This window comes from Schistocerca nitens, chromosome 9, assembly GCF_023898315.1.
Source record: "Schistocerca nitens isolate TAMUIC-IGC-003100 chromosome 9, iqSchNite1.1, whole genome shotgun sequence".
NCBI lineage: Eukaryota > Metazoa > Arthropoda > Insecta > Orthoptera > Acrididae > Schistocerca > Schistocerca nitens.
In genome coordinates this window covers 156,101,101-156,128,741 of record NC_064622.1, presented here as the reverse complement: position 1 = coordinate 156,128,741, position 27,641 = coordinate 156,101,101, and the positions used below count along the sequence as shown (strand labels likewise).

At 44.9% G+C, this 27,641-nt stretch overlaps 1 protein-coding gene across 1 annotated transcript in view; it reads right to left on the bottom strand.

Annotated features, from left to right (window-relative positions):
* Window positions 1-27,641, bottom strand: part of LOC126204068 (potassium channel subfamily K member 16-like) — a 366,558-nt gene that overhangs the window by 32,674 nt on the left and 306,243 nt on the right. The window contains exon 5 of the mRNA XM_049938489.1: window positions 14,147-14,522. Coding sequence (XP_049794446.1) covers window positions 14,147-14,522 — 376 coding nt within the window. The remainder of the gene's footprint in view (window positions 1-14,146; window positions 14,523-27,641) is intronic.

Sequence of the window (27,641 nt, the reverse complement as noted above, 5' to 3'; positions counted from 1 at the left end):
GAACGCGAGTCCGGTGTGCTAACCACTGCTCCACCTCGCTCGAGCTCCAATGTTGCTCACTATTGGGTGAAGAGGAGAACCATCCTTATGCATCTCCGGTGGGCTGTACCGTCTTCGGGGAACTGCAGCCTGTTTCGGATCCTCTCTTAGCTTGCGATAAGCAGGGTCGTCTAGCTTCGCTTCTGTCTTACTGCTGTATTCAGCTCGTAAGAGAAGGACAGTGGCGTTCCACTTATCAGCGGGTGTAATGACGAGGTCTTTTCCGGCCTCAAGTTTCGCAGATCTTTTCTCTCTGCTGAACTGATAATAAACTTTTATGAGGGGCTCGGGTTAAAATTCGGCAGGTGTATCTCCTAAACTCTTCGGCAGCGCTACCAGGAAGTTCCAAAATTGCCTGTTCTACCCCAGCTAGCACATCTCGGACTGGAGCTGACCCAGGTGTCGGTGCATAGTTCAAACCTTTCTCGAGCACCGTAACCGCGGCGTCGTCCAAGATGCTATCCGTGGGATCAAATACACTGCGTCGACATGGTGCATTTCCATCTCTCAGCTGTGCCTCGAGACAAGTTTACTTGGATATTTTGCAAGCCTCTGCTTGATGTTTCGACTTATCAGCTAGAGCCCACGTAACGCAATCTACCCAATCCAAAGATACAGCTGAGATGTTCGAAGAGGTCTTTAGATGCAGTGATTGTAGTTTCATGGACACCATGTGCAGTTCCAGTAGCGTTTGACGTACCCTCACTCTCACTAGGGCTGCACTTGCCCGTCGTTTGATTCTGGCAGCGGCCACAGAGTCGATATTACATCTAAATTTAGCAAACGTTGGGATAGTTTGCTTGTATCTCAATAAATAGGCCATAGTGCACAGCAGTCTACCTCTCTTATGATCTAACTAACTGAAGTATGTCGTTGGCCATCTCCTCCCCATAGAGGTACCTAATGTGACTTTTCGGACTTTTCGGGCTTTTCCGACGGATCTGTTGCAAATAAACTTCTCCGGTTTGCCGCCGGATCATATTGCCCAAATCCCACAATATTTCGTCGATACAACTGCTTGATATCTTCAGGTGGTGGTAGATGCTGTTGTCACTGTCTAATAGGTAAGCCATGCATTCCATCCTAAGTATGCTGAGAACAGGGATGTAAAAGAAGCTGGGCGGGGGAACCAATGCAAATGCCTTCTTATACTATTTTTGCAGCATGTCTTCAAGTACAAAAAGAATATTCAGGACACGCGACATGAAGTGTATTTTCTGGCCACCGGCAAAACTGAGGAATTTGTTGTTTTCGGTCAAAGACGATCTTGCCCTTAGGAAACGTATATATGCCAAATTGGGAAATCTTATATTGGGCATTCATGCGGAACCGAGCAAGAAGTTGTATTGAACACCAGCGTCATACACGCCTGGGCAAACCTGATAAATCAGCGGTAGCCAATCATTGCCTGGACAGGTGGCACCACATGTTTTACGAGAAGACTGAAGATTTATGCTCAGCTTCATCTTGTTTGGACTGTGTTCTTAAGGAGGCCATACACATTTTTACGCCGGACAGTCTTATCAACAGGGATGCATGTTTTCCATTAAGCGCCGCCATTAAAGAAGAAGAAACAAGAACTTCCGATTTATGAGTCGATCCAGCGCACTGCTGAGATACACTGAAGAGCAAAAGAGACTGGTACACCTGCCTAATATCGTTTAGGGCCCCCACGAGCACGCAGAAGTGCCGCAACGCGACATGGCACGGACTCGACTAATGTCTGAAGCAGTGCTGGACGGAATTGACACCATAAATACTGCAGGGCTGTCCATAAATCCGTAAGAATACGAGGGGATGTGGCCAGCGGAAGTGTTTAAACTCAGAAGAGTGTTCCTGGAGTCACTCCGTAGCAATTCTGGACGCGTAGGGCGTTGCATTGTCCTGCTGGAATTGCCCAAGTCCTTCGAATGCACAATGGACATGAATGGATGGAGGTGATCAGACATGATGCTTACGTACGTGTCAATTGTCAGAGTCGTACCTGGACGTATTAGGGCTCCCAGATCACTCCAACTACACGCCCCACACCATTAAGGAGCCTGCGCCAGCTTGAACAGTCCCCTGTTGACTTGCAGGGTCCATGGACTCATGATGTTGTTTCTAGACCAGTACACGTCCATCCGTTCGATAAGTCCTTCCAGGCAACATGTTTCCAGTTATCAGCAGTCCAGTGTCAGTGTTGAAGGGCCCAGGTGAGGCGTAAAGTTTTGTGTCGTGCAGTCATCAAGGGTACACGAGTGGGCCTTAGGCTCCGAAAGCCCAGATCAAAGACGTTTCGTTTAATGGTTCGCACGCTGACACTTGTTGATGGTCCAGCACTGAAATCTGCAGCAATTTGTGGAACGGTTACACTTCTGTAACGTTGAACGATTCTCTTCAGCCGTCGTTGATCCCGTTCTTGCTGGATCTTTTTCCGGCCGTAGGGATGTCGGAGATCTGATGTTTTACCGAATTCCTGATATTCACGGTACAGTCGTGAAATTGTCGAACGGGAAAATCCCTACTTCGTAGCTACCTCTGAGATGCTGCGTTCATCACTCGTGCCCCGACTGTAACACCACGTTCAAACTCACTTAAATCTTGATAACCAATCTAACAACAGTGCCAGACACTTGTTGTCTTATACAGGCGTTTCCGACTGCAATGCCGATTCTGCCTGTTTACATATCTCTGTATTTGAATACGTATGCCTATATCAGTTTCTTTGGCGCCTCAGTGTATAATTCAGTTTTTAATCACAGGAGCGTCCGGCAGCACAGTGCTTGTCTACAACGCATGCGTGGGGGGCCTTCATGCGTCTCCAGGTGGGGGGCACCATGAGCGCCGATTTCCTCCAAATGCGAGAGCGTCTTCCTGCCTACGCGTAGTGGTGGCAACACCATTTACCACCACCTGAAGATGTCGAACACTGGTATCGATGAAATATTGGAGGATTCCCGCCATATGATCCGAAGGCAAAGCAGAGTAGTGCATTTGCAACGTATGCATCAGTAAAGCCCGAACAGTGACAAAATGCTAATTATCTCCCTCGGATTGCAGTAGGGACAGTCTGAGACCAACTACCGTTGTCATTGATCGTGACAGTGAAGTGGTACGTGGCAGTTAATTGGATAGAATCAGGGACGCCCGGAAGACGTGACAGAATGGCAGTAAGTGCCGAAATGCGCCCTACAGTTTGAACTACCTTGCTCTCTCTTCCACTTAGCGCTGATGGATTGCGTTATGATTGACTTTTTAGCGGTTTCAATTATAATTACCCTAACAGGGGAGGCGAGGAAGGAATATTTTCTTTCTTCCTTAGTATTTCTACGGGCAAGTTCAAATTTCATTAAATTTCCGGTGTGCAACCGCATAATTCCTCCTTCTTTTAATATTGCGGCTCACTCTGAAGATGGCTGAACCAAATGCAGCCGAAATATTAGAAGAAGAAGAAGAAGAAATTATGCAGCTGCACTCACGAAATTTAATGGAGAAGTCATTAAGCAGCAAAAACATGAAGTTGCACGTTTAAATTCATTTATTCAAAAATAGTCTCGAGTGCTACTGCAACATTTACATGAGATTTATTCAGTTCTGTTTTGCCCTGTCCACATTTCCAACCCTCAAATGCAAAAGGCTTACTATAAGCATGGAACTCGTCTTATATGCGTGTCTAGCAGCGCCAACTCCAATGACCAATTCAGATGGCTATCAAGAGCTAACTGCCTGACGCATCAGCTTTTTACTTGCTCACTAGCGCACAAGAATGAACATATTGAGGCTTTACGAAAATTCCCGCAATTTCATAGAAATTTACCAGACTTCTCAAACGATCCTCATAGAATTGGGCTTCGTGTACTCACGAACATATTTCCAGAGCGTCGTAAAGATAGCTAAATGTAACCACCCCGTTGCCCGGACAGTAACCTTTTGCGAATACTTCCTCGAAGACAAACGGTCCCACAATACGCCCGAAATTATAGCGCAACTCCGAGCCAGCATCGTGATCTTATGTCACTATTTCTTTCAGATTTTAGCCGGAGGGCCATTACCAACTACCACGTGTACAGTCACACGTAAAGTCAATGAGCGGAGCAAAACCTTCCATCTAATCACTCGAGCATTAGTCTGGCGATGAAACTGAAGCCAGCGAACAGAAAACAAAAATATTAAAACGAAAGATATGTTCGTGCATGAAAAACCCACCATATCAATGTTTGATTCTCACACTCAACTCATAAATTGGGATATATAGAAATGAAAAACCATGGTACTCTTTAAAAAATCGGGCAAGGCAGGCTTGACGGACTTCATACTAAATTTTACACTGGATACGCATGAACCGAGGACCTTGACGTTGGTGGAGGGGGGGGGGGAGTTTGCGTGCTTCAGTGACACAGGTACCTGTAAGGTACATGCAACCAAAGAGCGGAGGGGTATCTATTGAGATGCCAGACAAACGTGTGGTTCCTGAAGAGGGTCAACAGCCTCTTCATTAGTTGCAGGGGCGAAAGTCTGGATGAATGACTGATCTGTGTTTCTAACATCAATCAAAACTGCCTTGCTGTTCTTGTACAGCGAACAGCTGAAAGCAAGGGGGAAACTACAGCCGTAATTTTTTCCGAATACATGCAGCTCTCCTGTATGGTTAAATGATGATGGCATCCACTTGAGTAAAATATATCGGAGGTAAAATAATCTCTCATTCCGATTTCCGGCGGGGACTACGCAGGAAGATGTTATCAGGAGAAACAAAATTGGCATTCTAAGGATCTGAGCATGCAATGTCAGAGCCCTTAATCCAGAAGGTATGTTAGAAAATTTAAAAAGGGAAATGGTTAGGTTAAAGTTAGGTATAGTGGGAGTTAGTGAAGTTCGCTGACAGGAGGAACAAGCCTTCTTGTCAGGTGAATGCAGCGTTATAAATACAAAATCAAATAGGAGTCGTGCAGGAGTACGTTTAATAATGAATAAGATAACAGGGACGCGGTTTAGTTATTATGAATAACATAGTGAACGCATTGTTGTAGCCAAGACAAACACGAAACCCACACGCACCATAGTAACACAAGGTCATATGTCAACTAGCTCCGGAGATGATGAAGAGATTGAGGATGTGTATGATGAAATAAAATAAATTATTCAGATAGTTAAGAGAAACGAAAATTTAGTAACTATGGGGGACTGGAATTCGATAGTAGGAAAAGGTATAGTATGAAAAATAGGAAGTGAATCTGGACTGTGGGAAAGGAATGAAGAAGAAAGCAGTCTCGTCGAATTTTGCACTGAGCATAGTTTAATCACAGCTAACACTTGGTTTAAGAATCACGAAAGTAGGTTGTATGCTTGGAAGAGACCTGGAGACACCGGAATGTTTCAGATTGATTACATACTGATAAGACGGAGACTTTCGAAGAAGGTTTTAAATTGTAAGACATTCCAGGGGCAGATGTGGACTCTGACCACAATTTATTGGTTATGACCTGCAGTTTAAGAGTGAAGAAACTGCAAAAACGTAGGAACTTAAGGAGATGGGACCTGGATAAACTGATAGAACCAGAGGTTTTGTTGACTTTTAGAGGGAGCATTAGAGAAGGATTGACACGAACAGGGGAAAGGAATACAGTAGAAGAAGAATGGGTAGCTTTGAGAATTGAAATAGTGAGGGCAGCAGCGGAACAAGTAGGTAAAAAGACGAGGGCTAGGAGAAATCCTTGGGTAACACAAGTGATATTTAATTTAACTGATGAAGGAGAAAAGATAAAAATGCAGTAGATGAAGCAGGCGAAAAGGAATACAAACGTTTAAAAAATGGGATTGACAGGAAGTGCAAAATGGGTAAGCGGGAATTGCTAGTGGACAAATGTAGGGATTTAAAAGCATATATTACTAGGGGAAAGATAGATACCACCTATAGAAAAATTAGGAAGTGCGTAATGGCTAAGCGGGAATGGCTAGAGGACAAATGTAAGGATTTAGAAGCATATTTTACTAGGGAAAAGATAGATGCCGCCTATGGAAAAATTATAGAGATCTTTGGAGAAGAGGGAACCACCTGTATGAACACTAATAGCTCAGATGGAAAACCAGTCCTAAGCAAAGAAGAGAAAGCAGGATGGTGGAAGGAGTATATAGAGGGTCTGTACAAGGAAGATGTACTTGAGGGCAATATTATGGATAGAGCTCTGAAAGACCCAAATCGAAACAAGGCCCCGGGAGTAGACAACATTTCGTTAATAAAACTATTGAGATCCTTGGAAAAGCCCAGCCATATCAAACCTCTTCCATCTGGTCAGCGAAATGTATGAGACGGGCGAAGTACCCTCAGACCTCAAGAAGAATATAATAATTCCAATTCCAAAGAAAGCAGGTGCTGACAGGTGTGGAAATTACAGAACTATCAGTTTAATAAGGTACGGTTGCAAAATACTAACACCAATTCTTTACAGAAGGAGGGAAAAGCTGATACAAGCCGACTTCGGGGAAGATCAGTTTGGATTCCGGAGTAGTGTAGGAACACGCGAGGCAATATTGACCCTAAATTTTGGAGACTTAGAGAAAGATTTTGACAGTGTTGACTGGAATACTTTCTTTCTAATTCTAACGGAGGCAGGAGTGAAATACAGGGAGCGAAGGGCTATTTACAGTTTGCACAGAAACCAGATGGCAGTTATTAAAGTCGAGGGGAGGGGCATGAAAAGTAAGCAGTTATTGAGAATGGAGTGACACAGGGTTGTAGCCTATTCCCGATGTTATTCACTCTGTATGTATATTGAGCAAGCAGTAAAGGAAAGAAAAGAAAAAAATTGCAGTAAGAATTAAAGTCCAGGCAGAAGAAATAAAAATTTTGAGATTTCCGAAGAAATTCTGTCAGAGATAGCAAAGAAGTTGGAAGGGCAATTGAACGGAATGGACAGTGTCTTGAATGTAGAATATAAGATGAACATCAACAGAAGCAAAACGAGGATAATGGAATGTAATCGAATTAAATCAGACTATGCCGAGGGAACTAGATTAGGAAATGAGACACTTAAAGTAGTACATGACTTTTGCTATTTGGGGAGCAAAATAACTGATGATGGTCGAAGTAGAGAGGATATAAAATGTAGGCTGGCAATGGCAAGGAAAGCGTTTCTGAAGAAGAGAAATTTGTTAACATCGAGTATTGATTTAAGTGTCAGGAATTCTTTTCTGAAAGTATTTGTATGGAGTGTAGCCATGTATGAAAGTGAAACATGGACGAAAAACGGTTTAGACAAGAAGAGATTAGAAACTCTTGAAATGTATTGCTACAGAATAATGCTTAAATTTAGATGGGTAGGTCACGTAACTAACGAAGAGGTTCTGAACAGAACTGGGGAGAAAAGAAACTTGTGGCACACACCGACAAGAAGGAGGGATCACTTGGTAGGACGCATTTTGAGACATCAAGAGATCACCAACTTAGTACTGGAGGAAAGCGTGGTGGATAAAAGTCGTAAGACCAAGAGATGAATACAATAAGCAGATTAAGAAAGACATAGGTTGCGGTAGTTACTCGAAGATGAAGAGGCTTGCACAGGATAGAGTAACATGGAGAACTGCGGCAAGCGAGTTTTCGGACTGGACATCAAAACAACAACATCCTGCGGTTCAAAAATGACTCTGAGCACTATAGGACTTAACTTCTCAGGTCTTCAGTCCTCTACAACTTAGAACTACTTAAACCTAACTAACCTAAGGACATCGCACACATCCATTCCCCAGGCAGGATTCGAACCTGCGACAGTAGCGGTCGCGCGGTTCCAGACTGTAGCGCCTACAACCGCTCGGCCACTCCGGCCGGCCAACACGCTGCGGAATTAGGCCCTTTGCAAGCACATTTTTATCGAAAATTCCTCATGCAGCAAATAGTGCCGCATGATCTGAAAAGAGTGTAATCATTACTGCTGGCAAAAAAGGGTAGAAGCATGTGTGCACGATGTTACATAGCAATATGGTCAACGTCTTTGCCGGGCGCTGATGACCACGATGTTGAGCACCCCACAAAGCATTATCATCATCAATGCCTTTGTGATCTAGAACCCTAGAGTAGATTTGAAACTGAACTGCACACGATATTCTGCACATCGCACAAGCAGGTGATTGGACAGATTCCAAGGTTCCAGAAACCCTTTACTCATTGTACATCTTCGATTAACGAGCAAGACACGATCGCGTGCAGTGTATCTTTTAAGGAAAATCGTATACGAATACTAGGACGATCAGTTTTAAAAGAGCTCTTGCGCTCTATCAAGTAGGCATGACAGCAGACAGACTTAGAGACACTTTCCTAGGAAGGTCAGTGAACGTGTCTCCAACAAAAGTTGTGATCTATCGCCTCTAGACGTTTGTCACAAAGACTTTGAAACGCCTTGTACACACTGAAAGCCACAGTTTAATTCACGACGTAGGGTAATTGGTATCAATATTAGTTATTTTACACCCTGATCCATTCGTGAACTAAATGATGGTACACGCCTCGGTCAGCATCCTGATGCCTCTGACCTTACTGTCATGATTTAGAGACCATAAATAAGATGGAGGCAGTAGAATTGTAGCGCTGTCTGCCTGCATACCTGTTCTCTAAATTTACCCAATACGGCTGCCATGCTTTCAAACGTTCCCATTTACGTTCCTTGAGCATCTCTATTACAATTTTTGTGGCTTATACCGATCTATCATCCTCCTCCTATAAAAATGTCTCTAAATCTGTCTGCTGTCATGCCTGCTTGACATAACGCCAAATACTAGAGAATTTTACTCATCGTTCACAGATCAGTGTAAATGATATTGCCATGGTACAATCTCCATGATCTAGTCAAGTATTGTAGAACTTGTATCAATAAACAGTATCGGTATTGGAAACTGTTGTTAATCTGTCTTGTGATCTATTTTTGTCACAGCTGTTGCCCAACGGTATTTGATCATGTGAGGAATCTGTATGGTTTCTGCGTGCAAGCAGGCCACATCATAACACCAACTACTTCGGTGGGAGGGGTGTTCCCTTTCTGCCAGATTGCTGTAATTGATACCAAGAAGATCTGGCGGACGCAATGTAGATACCGGTTAATTTAAAGAAACATGGAAACATAGCATCAAGTTGTTGTTGTTGTGGTCTTCAGTCCTGAGACTGGTTTGATGCAGCTCTCCATGCTACTCTATCCTGTGCAAGCTTCTTCATCTCCCAGTACCTACTGCAACCTACATCCTTCTGAATTTGCTTAGTGTATGCATCTCTTGGTCTCCCTCTACGATTTTTACCCTCCACGGTGCCCTCCAATGCTAAATTTGTGATCCCTTGATGCCTCAAAGCATGTCCTACCAACCGATCCCTTCTTCTAGTCAAGTTGTGCCACAAACTTCTCTTCTCCCCAATCCTATTCAATACCTCCTCATTAGTTACGTGATCTACCCACCTTATCTTCAGCATTCTTCTGTAGCACCACATTTCGAAAGCTTCTATTCTCTTCTTGTCCAAAGTAGTTATCGTCCATGTTTCACTTCCATACATGGCTACACTCCATACAAATACTTTCAGAAACGACTTCCTGACACTTAAATCTATACTCGATGTTAACAAATTTCTCTTCTTCAGAAACGCTTTCCTTGCCATTGCCAGTCTAAGCATCAAGTAGCCACCTTTAATAATGTTACTTACTACATCTACATCTACATAGACAAAAATGGCTCTGAGCACTATGGGACTTAACATCTATGGTCATCAGTCCCCTAGAACTTAGGACTACTTAAACCTAACTAACCTAAGGACAGCACACAACACCCAGTCATCACGAGGCAAAGAAAATCCCTGACCCCGCCGGGAATCGAACCCGGGAACCCGTCTACATAGACATTCCACAAGCCACGTACGGTATCTGGCGGACGGTACCCTGTACCACTATTTGTCATTTCCTTCGTTCCACTGGCAAATAGAGCGAGGGAAAAACGACTGTCTGTATGCCCCCGTATGAGCCGTAATTTCTCGTAACTTATCTTCGTGGTCCTTATGCGCAGTGTACGTTGGCGGCAGTACGATCGTTCGCCAGTCAGCTTCAAATGCCGGTTCTCAAAATTTTCTCAATAGTGTTTCCCGAATATCGTCTTACCTCCAATGGAGTTCCTGAAGTATCTCCGTAACACTTACATGTCGTTCGAACCTACCGGTAACAAATCTAGCAGCCCGCCTCTGAATTGGTTCGATGTCTTCCTACAATCCAACCTGATACGGACCCCAAACACTCGAGCAGTACTCAAGGAAAGGTCTCCTTTACAGGTGAATCAGTCTTTCCTAAAATTCTCCTAATAAACCGAACGACTCGCCTTCCCTACCACGGTTTTCACATGCTCGTCCCACCACATATCGCTTTGCAACGTTAACCCCGGATACTTAAACGACTTGACTGTGTCAAGCATGACACTAGTAATACTGTACCCGAACAATACAGGTTTGACCTTCCTGATCATCCGCATTAATTTACATTTTTCCACATTTAGGGGTAGCTGCTATACATCATAGCAACTGGAAATTTTGTCTAAGTCGTCTTGTATCCTCTACAGCCACTCAACTTCGACACCTTACCGTGCATCATCAAACAACCGCAGAATGCTGACCACCCTGTCAGCGTTTACGTATGCAGAGAACAACACGGGTCCTGTCACACTTCCTTGGGGCACCGCTGACGATATATCTCTGATGAACTCGCCGTTAAGGGCTACATACTGGGTTCTATTATTTAAGAAGTCTTCGAGCCAGTCACATATCTGTGAACTTATTCCATATGCTCGTACCTTCGTGCCTGCAATGGCGCAACGTGTCATACGCTTTCCGGAAATCTAGAAATATGGAATCTGCCTGTTGCTCTTCATCCATAGTTCTCCGTATATCATGTGACAAAAGGGCAATCTGAATTTCGCATGAGCGATGCTTTCTAAAATCACACTGATTCATGCACATAAGTTTCTCAGTCTCAAGAAAATTTATTATATTCGAACTGAGAATACGCTCAAGGATTCTGCAGCAAACAGAAGTTAGGGATATTGGTCTCTAATTTTGCGGGCCTGTTCTTTTACCTTTCTTATATACAGGAGTCCCCTGCGCTTATTTGCTGTCGCTTGGTGGTTTGCGCTGGGTGAGAGATTCACGACAAATGCAAGCTAGGTAAGGGACCAATACCGTAGAGTACTCTTTGTAAGATCGAACGGGGATTCCATCAGGACACGGTGATTTATTTGCTTTCAAATCTGTCAGTTGTTTCTCTACGTCAGGTATGCTTATTACTATGTCGCCAATATGGGAGTCTGTCCGATGGTCAAATAATGGTATGTTTGTATGATTTTCCTGAAAGTGGAATTTAAAACGTCAGCTTTCGTTTTGCGATCTTCAACTGCCGCACGAGGCTGGTCAACGAGGAACTGAATGGAAGCCGTAGACTCGCTTAGCGATTTTACATACGAGCAGAATTTTCTCGGGTTCTCTTCGAGTATAGATCTTTTCACAGACGCACGAACCTCTTCTAACCTTTGCTTGTCGTCATTTATGCGTTCCCTTTTGAACCGAGAGTGCAATAGCCTCTGCTCCCTCAGTATCCGTCGAATTTCGTTGTGAAACCATCCATCCTTTATCCACTTACTAGGCATATAAATTTCGAGATTACGATTTGCTGTCTGCTTAAACTTTGCCTGCTTAAACTTTGCCCATAATTCGTCTACATTCACCTTACTGGTACTAACTGATGCCAACTCACTGTCTAAGTGAGAAGTTGATAACTGATTATCTGCTCTATCTAACAGAAGCACTTTCCTAGCCTCATACTACTGCCTAGCCTAAAAAACTCTCATATTCACTCTGCTACCCGAGTAGCTGCTTCCTTTGTACAGTGCACCGCTGACCTATCATGAGGAGTTCTACAAATCTCCACACGGTAAAACAGGTCTAGAAATCTGCATCCATTTCGTTAAAAAATAGAGCTGTTATGAGGTTCGAACTGACACGATCATCACAGTGGACGCCATGTTTGTATGCGAATATCCATGTGGCAGTGTTTGTGTAATGTTTTGCCTTATACAGTTTATGTCTCTGAAGTTCGGAAAAGTGTTCAGTCTTGCTAATTATTTCGAGGAGTATTAAGCTCTTCAACAACGGTCGACAGATTTCCGACAGCACTGCCACCCAAAGAAACTTTTTGCACACTCAGAAACAGCCGACATCTTGTGAGCAGAATAATTCAGATTACAAAAATTAAAACAACCGCGTCTGATGATAACCCCTTTGGTTCAAATGGTGTAGTGTCCCTTTTCTTATATAATAAAAGTGTAAAAAAGGCTGGTATTTCTTTGCTGCAGTGGTTCATCTACACCTACGTTCACGTTTATATTCGGCAAGCCATCTGGTACTACTGTCTTCGTACCACCCTCCGAAGGAATGGCGCCGGGGGGCGGTGGGCGGAAATGACTGTGATTGTCTTTAAATCTCTGTATGATGAGCTCTAATTTCTTTGAATTTTGTCTTGCTCATTTAGGCAGATTTATACAGAAGGAAGTAACATTTTGTTCGACTTTTCCTGGGATTATTTCCAACGATTTGTCGACAACGGTGTAGTAGAAGAGTAGTGTAGTTTCGCCTATTCCTGCACAATGGGTTGCATTCCTTTTCGTTCATATTCAGTTACCACCCCCTGCTCCAATCATCGATTCTGCGCAGGTCTTCTTGTATTTCTCTACAGTATACAAACGTTGCAGTCATCCGCCAATTGCCTCAGGGAGTCTCCAACGTTATCTACAATAATACTCATATATACTATGGCGAGATTCCATCTGTGGATTTTGTTCTACAAAGAACGACGCGTTGAGCTCTGTCTGCAAAAAAATGATGCATACAATCTCAAATCAGGTCAGATGGACAGAACTGCATAGAACGCCTTCATGAAGCCAAGGAACACAGCTTAAGGCTGGGTAACGATATCTACTGCGCTTCGGATTTCATGGTGGAATAGAGAGATCGGTTTTGCCAAGTTCTCTGTTCGTGGAATGCATACTGATTTTTGTAAACATTTTCTTCCTCAAAATACTTCACACATTGATATTGCTCTTACACTTCTACTGTCCTTAATACATTTTATTTCATAAAACAAATCAATTTCAAATGTAATCAGAATGTTTTAATTATCACCTCGTAAAATAAAGCTGATTAATTAACTTTTGTTTATTTGAAGGTACATGTTTGCAATCCTGGTACACACTGAAATCCGCTCACAACAGTACCCTAGCACGCCGCTAGAGGGCCTAAACAAAACGGCGCAGCCCATTGCTATAGTGGCGTATCGTGTGATCATTCATTTTAGGCAGCAGCGGAAAAGTTGCACCGGTACCAGGCCAATACAGACGGCTAAGGAAGCCATCTCGATTTCCCTGAGACAATTATAGCATTTTTGCTGCTGCTGAAAAAGAATCACCGCATTATTGTACAACGTCTTCAGCGTGTTCAGACGACATCAAATGGGAGTTAAAATTCAAGCTTTAGAAGATTAACGTCATCTTCTTAGTCAGGTGTCCTCTCTCAGCCGTGAGCGACGTCTGCTTCCTTTATAGTGGCGTTCAAGCTTGCCACTGCCAACAGACATGAGCTGCCAAGCAACATGAGCTGACCAATGACCAGCTTCAACGCTTCCATAAAGAAAACAGACTTCAATCCTGTTGGTTGGTTGGTTGATTTGGGGGGGAGGGGGGCACCAAACAGCAAGGTCATCAGTCCCATCGGATTAGGGAAGAATGGGGAAGAAAACCGACTGCGCCCTTTCAAAGGGCATTTCCATGTGGCGATTTAGGGAAATCATGGAAAACTTAACTCAGGATCGTCGGACGCGGGTCTGAACCATCGTCCTCCCTCGAATGCGAGTCCATTGTGCTAAGCACAGCGCCACCTCGCTCGGTGGGTAGACAGTCATCTCCTGACGAAGAAGAAGGTGTTAATATTCGAAAGCTCGAGTTTTAAATCCGATTTAACGTGGTCTCAACGCCAAGAAGACTTTATGCACACAAGAAATTAATTCCGTAGCTTTATATTTTTAATTTTGTTATATTTCGAATTAGCACTTTATGAGCTCACCTGTACGAGGTTGAAGCACATGGCGACGAGCGCCATGCCGACGAGGATGTAGGCGGAGCTGGCGATGACGCTGAGCTGCTGGTGGGCGGTGCCGTCGAGCCCGCCCGGCACCAGGTCGCCGAAGCCGATGGTGCCCAGGCTGGTGAAGCAGAAGAAGGAGCCCTCCAGGAAGGTCCAGTTCTCCAGCCGGTTGAACAGCAGCGCGCCGGCGCACACGTACGCGACGACGATGCAGAGGCAGAGCGAGACGGGCACGCGGGCGGCGGGGGCGGGCTGCGGGGGCGGCAGCGGCGCCTCCAGCGGCGACGCGCCCGCCGCGATGCCCTCGCCACCGCAGTCCAGCACCACCGACTTGCAGAAGTCGTCGCTGTCCGCGCTGCGGGCAGCCGCAACATCCAATTGGGACACTCGCAATTTTCCCCAATCGTCATCAGATGCAAGACATCTACACTACTCGACAAAAGAAATTAAGCACCCAGAAAGGGAGAAGAAAACGAAGTGAAACGTCGCAGGTTGGAGCTATGCGATGTTATTTCAGTGATTATAAAATTGTGTCAGATTTACAAACAACTTGGCACCATGAGCTGACATTAGTATGAAGTTGCACTGCCTCTGGCCTATGTTAGATTCGGTTGGAAAGGTGGTGTAAGGGCGTTCTGTGCTCTCCCGAGGCAAGCTGACCTGCAGCTGTTGTGACTGGCACTTGATATCCTGGATACTTGCCCTGGGACAGAGTTACCGTCGAAGCTGCTCTCACGTATGTTCTGTCGCGAATAAATCTGGCTGACCACGTGAGTACTCAACATCTCGCAGACTTGTAGGATATAGGTCCCCCGTTTTTGCAAACACAGTTTTTTCTTTTTACCCATACATGTTTCAGTACCTTCGTGTCATCATCAGATGGTTTTGTTTATTGGAAACTAATATATGGCACGCCAAAATCACGTTTTCTTAAAAATCAAGAGAAGTTTTAACTCGTCGATGTTATTAAAATAACAAATATATATACAAAACATTTTGAGAAGCCAAACTCACGTTTTTTTAAAAATCAAGAGATGTTTTAACTCGTCGATGAAATTCACATTTACGTCGTTCACTTTGCAGATGATAAGCGCAGGTCACTATACACTGGTCCTGCAAAACAATATATTGTAAAATCATGGTAAGAAGCAAAAGGAACAACAACTTTCCTTAGGCTTAACTTTGTTGCATCAGTTACAACCTAAAATATGTTCACCTTTTACAGTTTCCAATAAACAAAACCCACTGATGATGGCACAAAGGTGACGAAACATGTTTAGTTTAAAAGGAAAAAAAAACTGTGTTTGCAAAATGGCGAAATCTATAGCTTATAATTTAACTGCAAATACGGAAAGACAGACAAGAGCTGCAGATCCAGAGTATGAATATCTCTCAGAAGGTTCATAGCGGCACATGCCGTGAGATGACAAGCATTGTCCTGTTGAAAAATGGTACGAAGATGCTGCCGCACGTGAAGTAATGCATGAGGACGCAAGCTGTCGGTGGCGTAGAGTTCCACCATCAGAGTTCCCTTAATAACTACCAGCTTGTGACCTCGATCCATACCCAAAGGCTGCCCACAGCATGACTTCAGGAGTAATGATACTGTTTCACTTCAGAACATAGGAGGAATGGGATCTTTCCTCAGGTCGCGATCATACACGCTGCCACTGGTAATGCAGAACCACGAGTCACAGCTGAACACAAATGCGACGTCATTCATCAGCAGTCCATGCTTGCCAGTCACAGTACCAGTCCAGACACCGCCAACTGTATTGCGGTGTTGACGGCGACATATGCTCGGGACGGTAATTCCTTGGTTCAGCTGCTGCTAGCCACCAACCGATGGTGTGGGCTGACACAATACTACAGGGAATCCATTACTTGTTTTTGGATGGGAGACTCAGACATGAAGGGTTTACGGATGTTGCTGGTCTACAGCGATCCTTCCTTGTGGTGGTCAGACGTACGCAGTCTGAACCTTGACTTCGAGTACACCTCTGAACCTTGACTTCAAGTATGCCTCTGAACCTTGACTTCGAGTACGCCTCTGAACCTTGACTTCGAGTACGCCTCTGAACCTTGACTTCAAGTACACCTCTGAACCTTGACTTCGAGTACGCCTCTGAACCTTGACTTCGAGTACGCCTCTGAACCTTGACTTCAAGTATGCCTCTGAACCTTGACTTCGAGTACGCCTCTGAACCTTGACTTCGAGTACGCCTCTGAACCTTGACTTCGAGTACACCTCTGAAACTTGACTTCGAGTACGCCTCTGAACCTTGACTTCGAGTACGCCTCTGAACCTTGACTTCGAGTACGCCTCTGAACCTTGACTTCGAGTACGCCTCTGAACCTTAACTTCGAGTACGCCTCTGAACCTTGACTTCGAGTACGCCTCTGAACCTTGACTTCGAGTATGCCTCTGAACCATGACTTCGAGTACGCCTCTGAACCTTGACTTCGAGTACGCCTCTGAACCTTGACTTCGAGTACGCCTCTGAACCTTGACTTTGAGTACGCCTCTGAACCTTGACTTCGAGTACGCCTCTGAACCTTGACTTCGAGTACGCCTCTGAACCTTGACTTCGAGTACGCCTCTGAACCTTGACTTCGAGTACGCCTCTGAACCTTGACTTCGAGTACGCCTCTGAACCTTGGCTTCGAGTACGCCTCTGAACCTTGACTTCGATTACGCCTCTGAACCTTGACTTCGAGTACGCCTCTGAACCTTGGCTTCGAGTACGCCTCTGAACCTTGACTTCGAGTACGCCTCTGAACCTTGACTTCGAGTACGCCTCTGAACCTTGACTTCGAGTACGCCTCTGAACCTTGGCTTCGAGTACGCCTCTGAACCTTGGCTTCGAGTACGCCTCTGAACCTTGACTTCGAGTACGCCTCTGAACCTTGACTTCGAGTACGCCTCTGAACCTTGACTTCGAGTACGCCTCTGAACCTTGACTTCGAGTACGCCTCTGAACCTTGACTTCGAGTACACCTCTGAACCTTGACTTTGAGTACGCCTCTGAACCTTGACTTCGAGTACGCCTCTGAACCTTGACTTTGAGTACGCCTCTGAACCTTGACTTCGAGTACGCCTCTGAACCTTGACTTCGAGTACGCCTCTGAACCTTGACTTCGAGTACGCCTCTGAACCTTGGCTTCGAGTACGCCTCTGAACCTTGACTTCGAGTATGCCTCTGAACCTTGACTTCGAGTACGCCTCTGAACCTTGACTTCGAGTACGCCTCTGAACCTTGACTTCGAGTACGCCTCTGAACCTTGCCTTCGAGTACGCCTCTGAACCTTGACTTCGAGTACGCCTCTGAACCTTGACTTCGAGTACGCCTCTGAACCTTGACTTTGAGTACGCCTCTGAACCTTGACTTCGAGTACGCCTCTGAACCTTGACTTCGAGTACGCCTCTGAACCTTGACTTCGAGTACGCCTCTGAACCTTGACTTCGAGTACGCCTCTGAACCTTGACTTCGAGTACACCTCTGAAACTTGACTTCGAGTACGCCTCTGAACCTTGACTTCGAGTACGCCTCTGAACCTTGATGTCGAGTACGCCTCTGAACCTTGACTTCGAGTACGCCTCTGAACCTTGACTTCGAGTACGCCTCTGAACCTTGACTTCGAGTATGCCTCTGAACCATGACTTCGAGTACGCCTCTGAACCTTGACTTCGAGTACGCCTGTCCTCACATTGGCATGCAGTCCAACAACGGGCCACGGCCACATCCGAAAGCTCCACAAATCTGGATACGGCACCTTTCGACTAGCCCTTTAAGTGCAGGCCTACACCGAGGCTGCTTTCAAATGCTGTCAGGTGCCAATAAGACTGTCTCAAACCAATACACGATATGCCGTGTCTTTTACAGTGGTCATTAAATATCTGCCGAAGTTCAGGTCTCTTATATACCCCACCAGGCCTGGTAAGAACTCTAATCACGAACACCACTAATCCACTTAACAACTGTTCTACCTGTCGCAGAGAATTGCAAATCTAACCAATTACGTACCCATTGATGGTGTGTACGTAAACAACATTTTGATTGGCTTCTGACTATATCTTTTGGGTCACGCACTGTATGTCAGCCGCACATACGCTTTTGTGTTTCATCCTTTTAAGTAGTAACGCCGGATGAAGACAGAAAAGATGTTCGCTGAGTGATGGTAGTCGAAGATAGACTTTTCATTAATTTTTTGCTGGACCCGATGGCCGAGCGGGTCTAGGTGCTTCAGTCCGGAACCACGCGACTGCTACGGTTGCAGGTTCGAATCCCGACTCGGGCATTGGAGTGTGTGATGTCCTTAGGTTATTTCGGTTTAAGTAGTTATAAGTTCTAGGGGACTGATGACCTCAAAGTACCATAGTGCTCAGAGCCATTTGAACCAATTCATTGGTTTGGAAATTTGTTTCATGCTGAGTAAAGAGCTGTCACGCAGTATTTCAACCCGCCAGGGGATGGAGTGTACCTGGGTGGAGGAGGCATGAGCATTGACGGCAATACAACAATAACCCCGAAAGCCAAGAATACACACGAAGCTGTCGCCGCGATAAACGACACTACTCCAATAATTTGTTAGCGCCAGTCTTTGCGCTGTGCCCATTCCTGACTCATATAATAATTTTAGTTATTCCAGGCCCGAAAATTTTATTAAATTTAAAGTCTACTGATTTTCTTAAAGAAAGTTTTGTTAAAGGAAGTTGGTCAGATACTGCAAAGTGCAGTGACTGTAAAGGTGCTTTCATAGTACAGGCAAGACTTGTTTCTTCCGCAGTTCCCTGTTTTTCTTTTACGTGATGAGAGTATTTGCTTGTCCGTGTGGTGACTTATTGATGCCTTTGGTCTAATACAACGAAATTTAAATTTCATTTTATGAATATCTCGTGTGTAGGGAGAGAGAATTATTCTTTGCCTGTGGTGGATTACTCACTGGAATCGTAATCATCTGGAGCGGTGTAAGTTTTGTTGCTGTAGAACTTCTGTAAGTAATGGCAATCAAATGCAAATTAACTGCCACACTAAGAATTTATGTGCTGGATCAGTTGCTATAACCGGGGCGGGGATTTTTATATTAGGGGTCTTTCTACTGACGGTACACCCGAGCCAGATTAGCAGAGCTGCAAGGGATTAAATAAGCTGAATTGCCACAAGGTTTTCAATTATAACAACTGTGCGGATGAATACATGACGTTCCTAAGTATAACCACAACAAAACTGATAGAATATTTTATTGTTCTGCAACTAGCTTCTACAGCAAGTCAACGTTCGGGAGACCTGGACATAATACATAATACGAACATACAATTTTATGAAGGGAAAGACATATGTAATAAGGTAGTCATATCATATCATTACAGTATGTGCTAAGGAAATAAACATGCGCCAAAACTGCTTCCATTTCCACAAAATTTATCCATTTTCAACAATTTTTAACCTGACAATAGTTACTGTTCGTTTAATAAGTTACTCTGGACTGTTTGAACCAGACACCATGTTTCCTTCACGAAACGAAGTTAAAAAGAAAACAATACTATTCTCATTCTATTAACAATAACTTCAGCGTCGCGCTCCTGGATGTTACTTACTATAACTGAATATGTTTCGTCACAGCTTTAGGTTGCTAGTAACAAGAGTCCACTTGTTGTTAAAACATTTTTTAACGAATTTTCGGCGTGTCCCATCATCAGAATGAGTAATTTCAAAAGACTGGTACTGGTAAATGGCCGATAAGAATTTAACAAATGTTACAATATATGAAAGAGAAACTCCCAAAGGTTTTTTTCTTTGCGAAATGTCCACCCTTCGCCACACGGCACGCACCTAATCTGTGGTCCAATTCTGTCCAAATTCATGCCAGCATATCACGAGTGACGTAAGAATAGCTGCTAAGATGCGTGTCTCGCCGTCGAAGTTCTATGGCAGAGGTATAATACACTCCTGGAAATTGAAATAAGAACACCGTGAATTCATTGTCCCAGGAAGGGGAAACTTTATTGACACATTCCTGGGGTCAGATACATCACATGATCACACTGACAGAACCACAGGCACATAGACACAGGCAACAGAGCATGCACAATGTCGGCACTAGTACAGTGTATATCCACCTTTCGCAGCAATGCAGGCTGCTATTCTCCCATGGAGACGATCGTAGAGATGCTGGATGTAGTCCTGTGGAACGGCTTGCCATGCCATTTCCACCTGGCGCCTCAGTTGGACCAGCGTTCGTGCTGGACGTGCAGACCGCGTGAGACGACGCTTCATCCAGTCCCAAACATGCTCAATGGGGGACAGATCCGGAGATCTTGCTGGCCAGGGTAGTTGACTTACACCTTCTAGAGCACGTTGGGTGGCACGGGATACATGCGGACGTGCATTGTCCTGTTGGAACAGCAAGTTCCCTTGCCGGTCTAGGAATGGTAGAACGATGGGTTCGATGACGGTTTGGATGTACCGTGCACTATTCAGTGTCCCCTCGACGATCACCAGTGGTGTACGGCCAGTGTAGGAGATCGCTCCCCACACCATGATGCCGGGTGTTGGCCCTGTGTGCCTCGGTCGTATGCAGTCCTGATTGTGGCGCTCACCTGCACGGCGCCAAACACGCATACGGCCATCATTGTCACCAAGGCAGAAGCGACTCTCATCGCTGAAGACGACACGTCTCCATTCGTCCCTCCATTCACGCCTGTCGCGACACCACTGGAGGTGGGCTGCACGATGTTGGGGCGTGAGCGGAAGACGGCCTAACGGTGTGCGGGACCGTAGCCCAGCTTCATGGAGACGGTTGCGAATGGTCCTCGCCGATACCCCAGGAGCAACAGTGTCCCTAATTTGCTGGGAAGTGGCGGTGCGGTCCCCTACGGCACTGCGTAGGATCCTACGGTCTTGGCGTGCATCCGTGCGTCGCTGCGGTCCGGTCCCAGGTCGACGGGCACGTGCACCTTCCGCCGACCACTGGCGACAACATCGATGTACTGTGGAGACCTCACGCCCCACGTGTTGAGCAATTCGGCGGTACGTCCACCCGGCCTCCCGCATGCCCACTATACGCCCTCGCTCAAAGTCCGTCAACTGCACATACGGTTCACGTCCACGCTGTCGCGGCATGCTACCAGTGTTAAAGACTACGATGGAGCTCCGTATGCCACGGCAAACTGGCTGACACTGACGGCGGCGGTGCACAAATGCTGCGCAGCTAGCGCCATTCGACGGCCAACACCGCGGTTCCTGGTGTGTCCGCTGTGCCGTGCGTGTGATCATTGCTTGTACAGCCCTCTCGCAGTGTCCGGAGCAAGTATGGTGGGTCTGACACACCGGTGTCAATGTGTTCTTTTTTCCATTTCCAGGAGTGTATAAACGCCACTCTTGATGTAACTCCACAAAAAAACAATTCACAAAGCATCGAATACGCCGACCTCGATGGTCACTCGAGTAGCTCCAGGTCAGAATCCTCAAGACGGCGTACATGGCAACTATGGTCGCTGGCGACCCTGTCGACGATTTTCCGAAATAACCTGTGAGCACAACGTGTGAGAGTTTGCCTTTTCATGTATTTTGTTACATTATGTTTAGCCATTTACCTACACAGAGTTTTTGAAATGTTTCATGAACATTATAGTTACCCTGTATTTCTTGCACATCGCATAACCTGTATGCTTACAAGTGCAAGTCCTGCAGAAGATGATGCCAACAGACAAGCCACAGGAAAACAACTTTGAATGTTACGTGTTGAATAACACTAAAGTTAAATGATTTTCAGAGAAAAGGTCATGTTCTGTGAAACAACGACAGTTAAATGATTTTCAGAGAAAAACTTCAGGGTCAGATAGTAAATGTAACAGTAGAATAAGGGGTTAACAATAGTCAAGGGATGTTGGAAATGAACGATGACTGCGTTGCTGCCGTCTTAACATTGTGTGCACAGAGGTAGACCTGGACTACTGGAGAATAGCGGTCACTATTCTAGTAGGAAATAGGGTTGCCACTGAGCACTCATTGGCCAAGACACAATAACTAATACACAGGAAAATATATATAATAAAACACATAGTTCCTCTGTGCTAGCAAACATGTTGTAACGGACCCTACCCTCTTCTACCTAATTAATTAATTAGGGAGAGAATTGGATTTTTCCTGCCAAGACACATTCCAGTATCGGACACGCTAATGGCAACAGTTGTTCCTCGCGATTCGTTATGTGTGGACCGTTACGTTAACCCGCTCGTAACCTGCAAGTTCCCTGATTCACCGTGAAGAGGTTTGCTTCCCTCGCATCTTGTAAGGTTGTCTCGACGTCCCATGTTTTAACCCAGAATTCGGGCTTTGCACAAGCATTCAATCGAATTTTAATAATGGACTGGCAAACTGGAAAACCTCAACATTATTTTAAATAAAGAGTTTCGAAATAGTGGGATGCCACCTTGTTTTAATAAAAAAGCAGTCTTTGGACCCAGCATAACCGTAATATTGGAGTGTAAGTTCGCGAATTATGAGCTTCACTTACTGAGCACAATTTAAAGTTCGTAAAATTATCTCCACACGATATAATAACTGTTACCATTCGCACATTCATGAATATGTACATAAACGTTCTCCGAAGCACTTTTAACGCAAATAATGATTATGATGCGCATACCTATTCGGTTCACTGAACAAGTTAGGTGCCTCTCCGAAAATTTGTGCGAGACAGTGCAATGAGCTAGGTCCGGTGTTTCACGCCTGCCTGTGAAGGGCGAGTTTCTGATAGGTCGATTTAATCGGAAAATGATAGGTAACATTACATAAAATACTAATTGAAATATGAGCTTGATGTGGAAGTTAATGAAATCAAACTGAAGAAGCTGTTAGTGTGAATGATGTCAATAGTCAAGTTGGAATCGTATATAAACTTTTAAAAAAGTTAATATTAATACACAAATTTATATGTTTGCTGGCAAGATTCGCAGTGTCGTGGGCAACCTTCGGTGAATCGTGGGTCTAATTCACACACTTAAGCTCCCGAGCCGCCTCGCCAAGTGACGCGACAAGAGCGATCCTGTAACATAAAGTCAAAACTATAGGGCAATGCACTAATATGAATGACATCCCTTACCCGACACGCCACGCAAACAAAATAATGTCTCAAAACAAGCCTTTTTGAGATTAAATTCATTTTATGTTCACCCCATCCTCAGACATTTATAATTATTTAAGCGTCATCAAGATTGTCTCTTTACTTACGAAATTTTTCTACAGCCTGTCTCAGACATTTATAATTATTTATGCGTCATAAAGATTGTCTCTTTACTTACGAAATTTTTCAACAGCTGTCTTAAAAGCATCCGTTGCAAAATTCTGAAACGCCGTTACTGAAGATACAATGTTCACGACACGAAAATAAATGTAAAAACCCGAAGATAGGTTGCCAGGCATCTTGAAATGTCATCATGGAAAAATAAAGGTCTATTAAAGCAACTGTTGCAGCTAATTCATTATATATTATCTTATATTTTAACATTTGCAGTGTTATAGTAGTTCTTAAAGGACGGAATTATTTACTAATGTTAACACGAGAAAGAATAGAAAAATAAAATACATTACTGGCCATTAAAATTGCTACACCACGAAGATGACGTGCTACAGGCGCGAAATGTAACCGACAGGAAGAAGATGCTGTGATATGCAAATGATTAGCTTTTCAGAGCATTCACACAAGGTTGGCGCCGGTGGCGACACCTACAACGTGCTGACATGAGGAAAGTTTCCAACTGATTTCTCATACACAAACAGCAGGTAACCGGCGTTTCCTCGTGAAATGTTGTTGTGATGTCTCGTGTAAGGAGGAGAAATGCGTACCATCACGTTTCCGACTTTGATAAAGGTTGGATTGTAGCCTATCGCGATTGCGGTTTATCGTATGGCGACATTGCCGCTCGCGTTGGTCGAGATCCAATGACTGTTAGCAGAATATGGAATCGGTGGGTTCAGGAGGGTAATACGGAACGCCGTGCTGGATCCCAACGGCCTCGTATCACTAGCAGTCGAGATGACAGGCATCTTATCCGGATGGATGTAGCGGATCGTGCAGCCACGTCTCGATCCCTGTGTCAACAGATGGGGACGTTTGCAAGACAACAACCATCTGCACGAACAGTTCGACGACGTTTGCAGCAGTATGGCTGCGGTTACCCTTGACTCTGCATCACAGACAGGAGCGCCTGCGATGGTGTACTCAACGACGAACCTGGATGCACGAATGGCAAAACGTCATTTTTTCTGATGAATCCGGGTTCTGTTTACAGCATCATGATGGTCGCATCCGTGTTTGGCGACATCGCGGTGAACACACATTGGAAGCGTGTATTCGTACCCGGCATGATGGTATGGGGTGCCATTGGTTAAACGTCTCGGTCACCTCTTGTTCGCATTGACGGCACTTTGAACAGTGGACGTTACATTTCCGATGTGTTACGACCCGTGGCTCTACCCTTCATTAGATCCCTGCGAAACCCTACATTTCAGCAGGATAAAGCACGACCGCATGTTGCAGGTCGAGTACAGGCCTTTCTGGATACAGAAAATGTTCGACTGCTGTCCTGGCCAGTACATTCTCCAGATCTCTCACCAATTGAAATGTCTGGTTAATAGTGGCCGAGCAACTGGCTCGTCACAATACGCCAGTCACTACTCTTGATGAACTGTGGTGTCGTGTTGAAGCTGCATGGGCAGCTGTACCTGTACACGCCATGTAAGCTCTGTTTGACTCAATGCCCAGGCGTATCAAGGCCGTTATTACGGCCAGAAGTGGTTGTTCTGGGTACTGATTTCTCAGGATCTATGCACCCAAATTGCGTGAAAATGTAATCACATGTCAGTTCTAGTATAATATATTTGTCCAGTGAATACCCGTTTATCATCTGCATTTCTTCTTGGTGTAGCAATTTTAATAGCCAGTGGTGTACTTATTTCTTAACCTAGTCACCCTAGTGACGAATACATTTGCCCCGACAACAAACCAGTTTGTAGATGCACTCAATGTAGAATGCCTGACTTTATTGACTGAGCCACAACCTCGCCTCTTACTTGCGTCGATTCTTCACTATCAAAGTGAAGTCTTTGAAAATGTGCTTTAAGTTTTGGAAACAGGAGAAAATCAGATGGGACCAAGTCGGAACTGTATGAAGGTATCCGCTTGTTTCAGATGTCGCCGCGCTCATGCGCAGTCTGAGATTGTCATGTTGAAGGAGGAGGTGCTCCGTGTGTGGACGAACTCCTCGAATTCGTAACTCTTATTACAGCACATTGTTTCCCACGACCGACATAGTTGTGTTGCCCATCGCGATGTTACATGCAACATAGCGGAGTCCTCTACCGGCAGAGGGCATATAGACATGAAAAATGAGGATGTAAACGTTTGTTTGTTTAAAAAGCTTTAAGGGGTTTCATAATAAGAGTTCAGAGGTATTACTTTTGAGCACGCCTTCGTACGACATGAGCATGAACTAAGAAGGGAACACAAGAATGGAAGATCAAGAAGGAAGCGCTCGGCTTAGAAAGAGTATAAGACAGGGAGTCTGTTGTCTTTCGTTCTCACTGTTGAATCTACACATCGAAGAAGTAATGGCGGAAATAAAAGGAAGGCTTAGGAGTGGCATTAAAATTGGGGAGAAAGGATATCAATTATAAGATTCATTGATGATGTTGCTATTCTGAGTGAAAGTGAGAAAGAATTGCAGGGTCAGTGGAATGAAATGAACATTCCAATGACTACACACCATGGACTGACAGTAAACCGAAGGGAGACAGCTGTAATGAGGGGTAGCAGAAATGAGGTTACTGGTAACCTGGGGGACTAACAGTAGACGAAGTTCTCCTACCTTGGAATGAAAATAACATATGAGGATCCAAAGAAGAGCGGCGCGTTTCGTCACAGGGTTATTTGGTAAGTGTGACAGCGTTACGGAGATGTTTAGCAAACTCCAGTTGCAGACTCTGTTAGAGAGGCGCTCTGCATCGCGGTGTAGCTTGCTGACCAGGTTTCGAGAGGGTGCGTTTCTGGATGAGGTATCGAATATATTGTTTCCCCCTACTTATACCTCCCGAGAAGATCACGAATGTAAAATTAGAAAGATTCGAGCGCGCACGGAGGCTTTCCGGCAGCCGTTCTTCCCGCGAACCATACGCGACTGGAACCGGAAAGTGTAGGTAATGACAGTGGCACGTAAAGTGCCCTCCGCCACACACCGTTGGGTGGCTTGCGGAGTATAAATGTAGATGTAGATGAAGGAAGGACGACATGAGAAGCAGTTTAGCACATGGAAAGTGGATATTCCAGGTCAAAAGAATACCAGCGTCAAACATTAGTCGTAATCTGAAGAAGGAATCTCTGAGAATGTAGGTGTGGTGCACAGCATTGTATGTTAGTGAATCATAAACTGTGGAGAAATCGGAAAAGAAGAGAATCGAAGCGTTTGAAATGTGGTGCTGTGGTAGGGTGTTCAAAATTAGCAGATAAGATAAATGAGGAGCTCCCTCGGCAGAATCGGCGGAGGAAGGTACATTAAGAAAACAATAGCAAGGAGAAGGGGCAGGATGAGTTAACAGATCAAGAAATAATTTCCGTCGTTCTTGAGCTGCTGAGGGTAAAAACTGTAGGGGAAGGCGGGGATTGGAACACATCCAACATCTAAGTGACGACGTTCGGTGCAAGTGTTACTCTGCGATTGAAGACGTATTCGTGGTGGACCGCAAAAACCAATCAGAAAACTGATGGCAAGAAGATAAGACAGGCGAAAAACACAAACCACAAATGAGGTATTTGTAGTGCAATATTTATGTTATTTGGTCCAACCGCTGTAGAACTAGTGAGTCAATGAATTAGGGAGTCCATACCTCTGAAGCGATACGTGCATGTGTTGGAAGGAGGGGCGGTAGCTCGTCGTTAGCTACAGCAGACCAGTAGTCTGACCTCGGGGAGCTTGGGAGCTGCTTAACAAGACAGACTGGCGCCGGATCGCTGGCGCCGGTCCCCAGAGAAGAGCCCCTGCTAATGACCGAATCCTTGACCAGGGACTTCTGGGATAGCTTCGGTCCCTCCATCTCTCATTACTGCAGCTGACCGCACTTCTGCAGGAACGCCATGATTGAATGACCAGAGGGAACCGACCAGAATTAATCATTTCCAGCGTTGAATATGGAACATTTTCGACTGTCCAAACTGAGGTGCTTACATTGTCTTAGTCTTTAAAGACGTGAATTTATTTTGCATCCATTTCGTTAACCTCATACATCGGACCCCTTCGAAAACGTTTACTGAGAGGCTAGCAGATGTAGTTTAAGTGTTTGTACTTACGAGATTTAATCTGATGTTTGTGTCTGCAGCACAGTTATTCATAAATTTTTCCAAGGGGATGTTTCAAGCTTGCTGCAAATTTCAGTTTTACAGCACAGCAGCTAACAGAGAACCACTATGTTAAAGC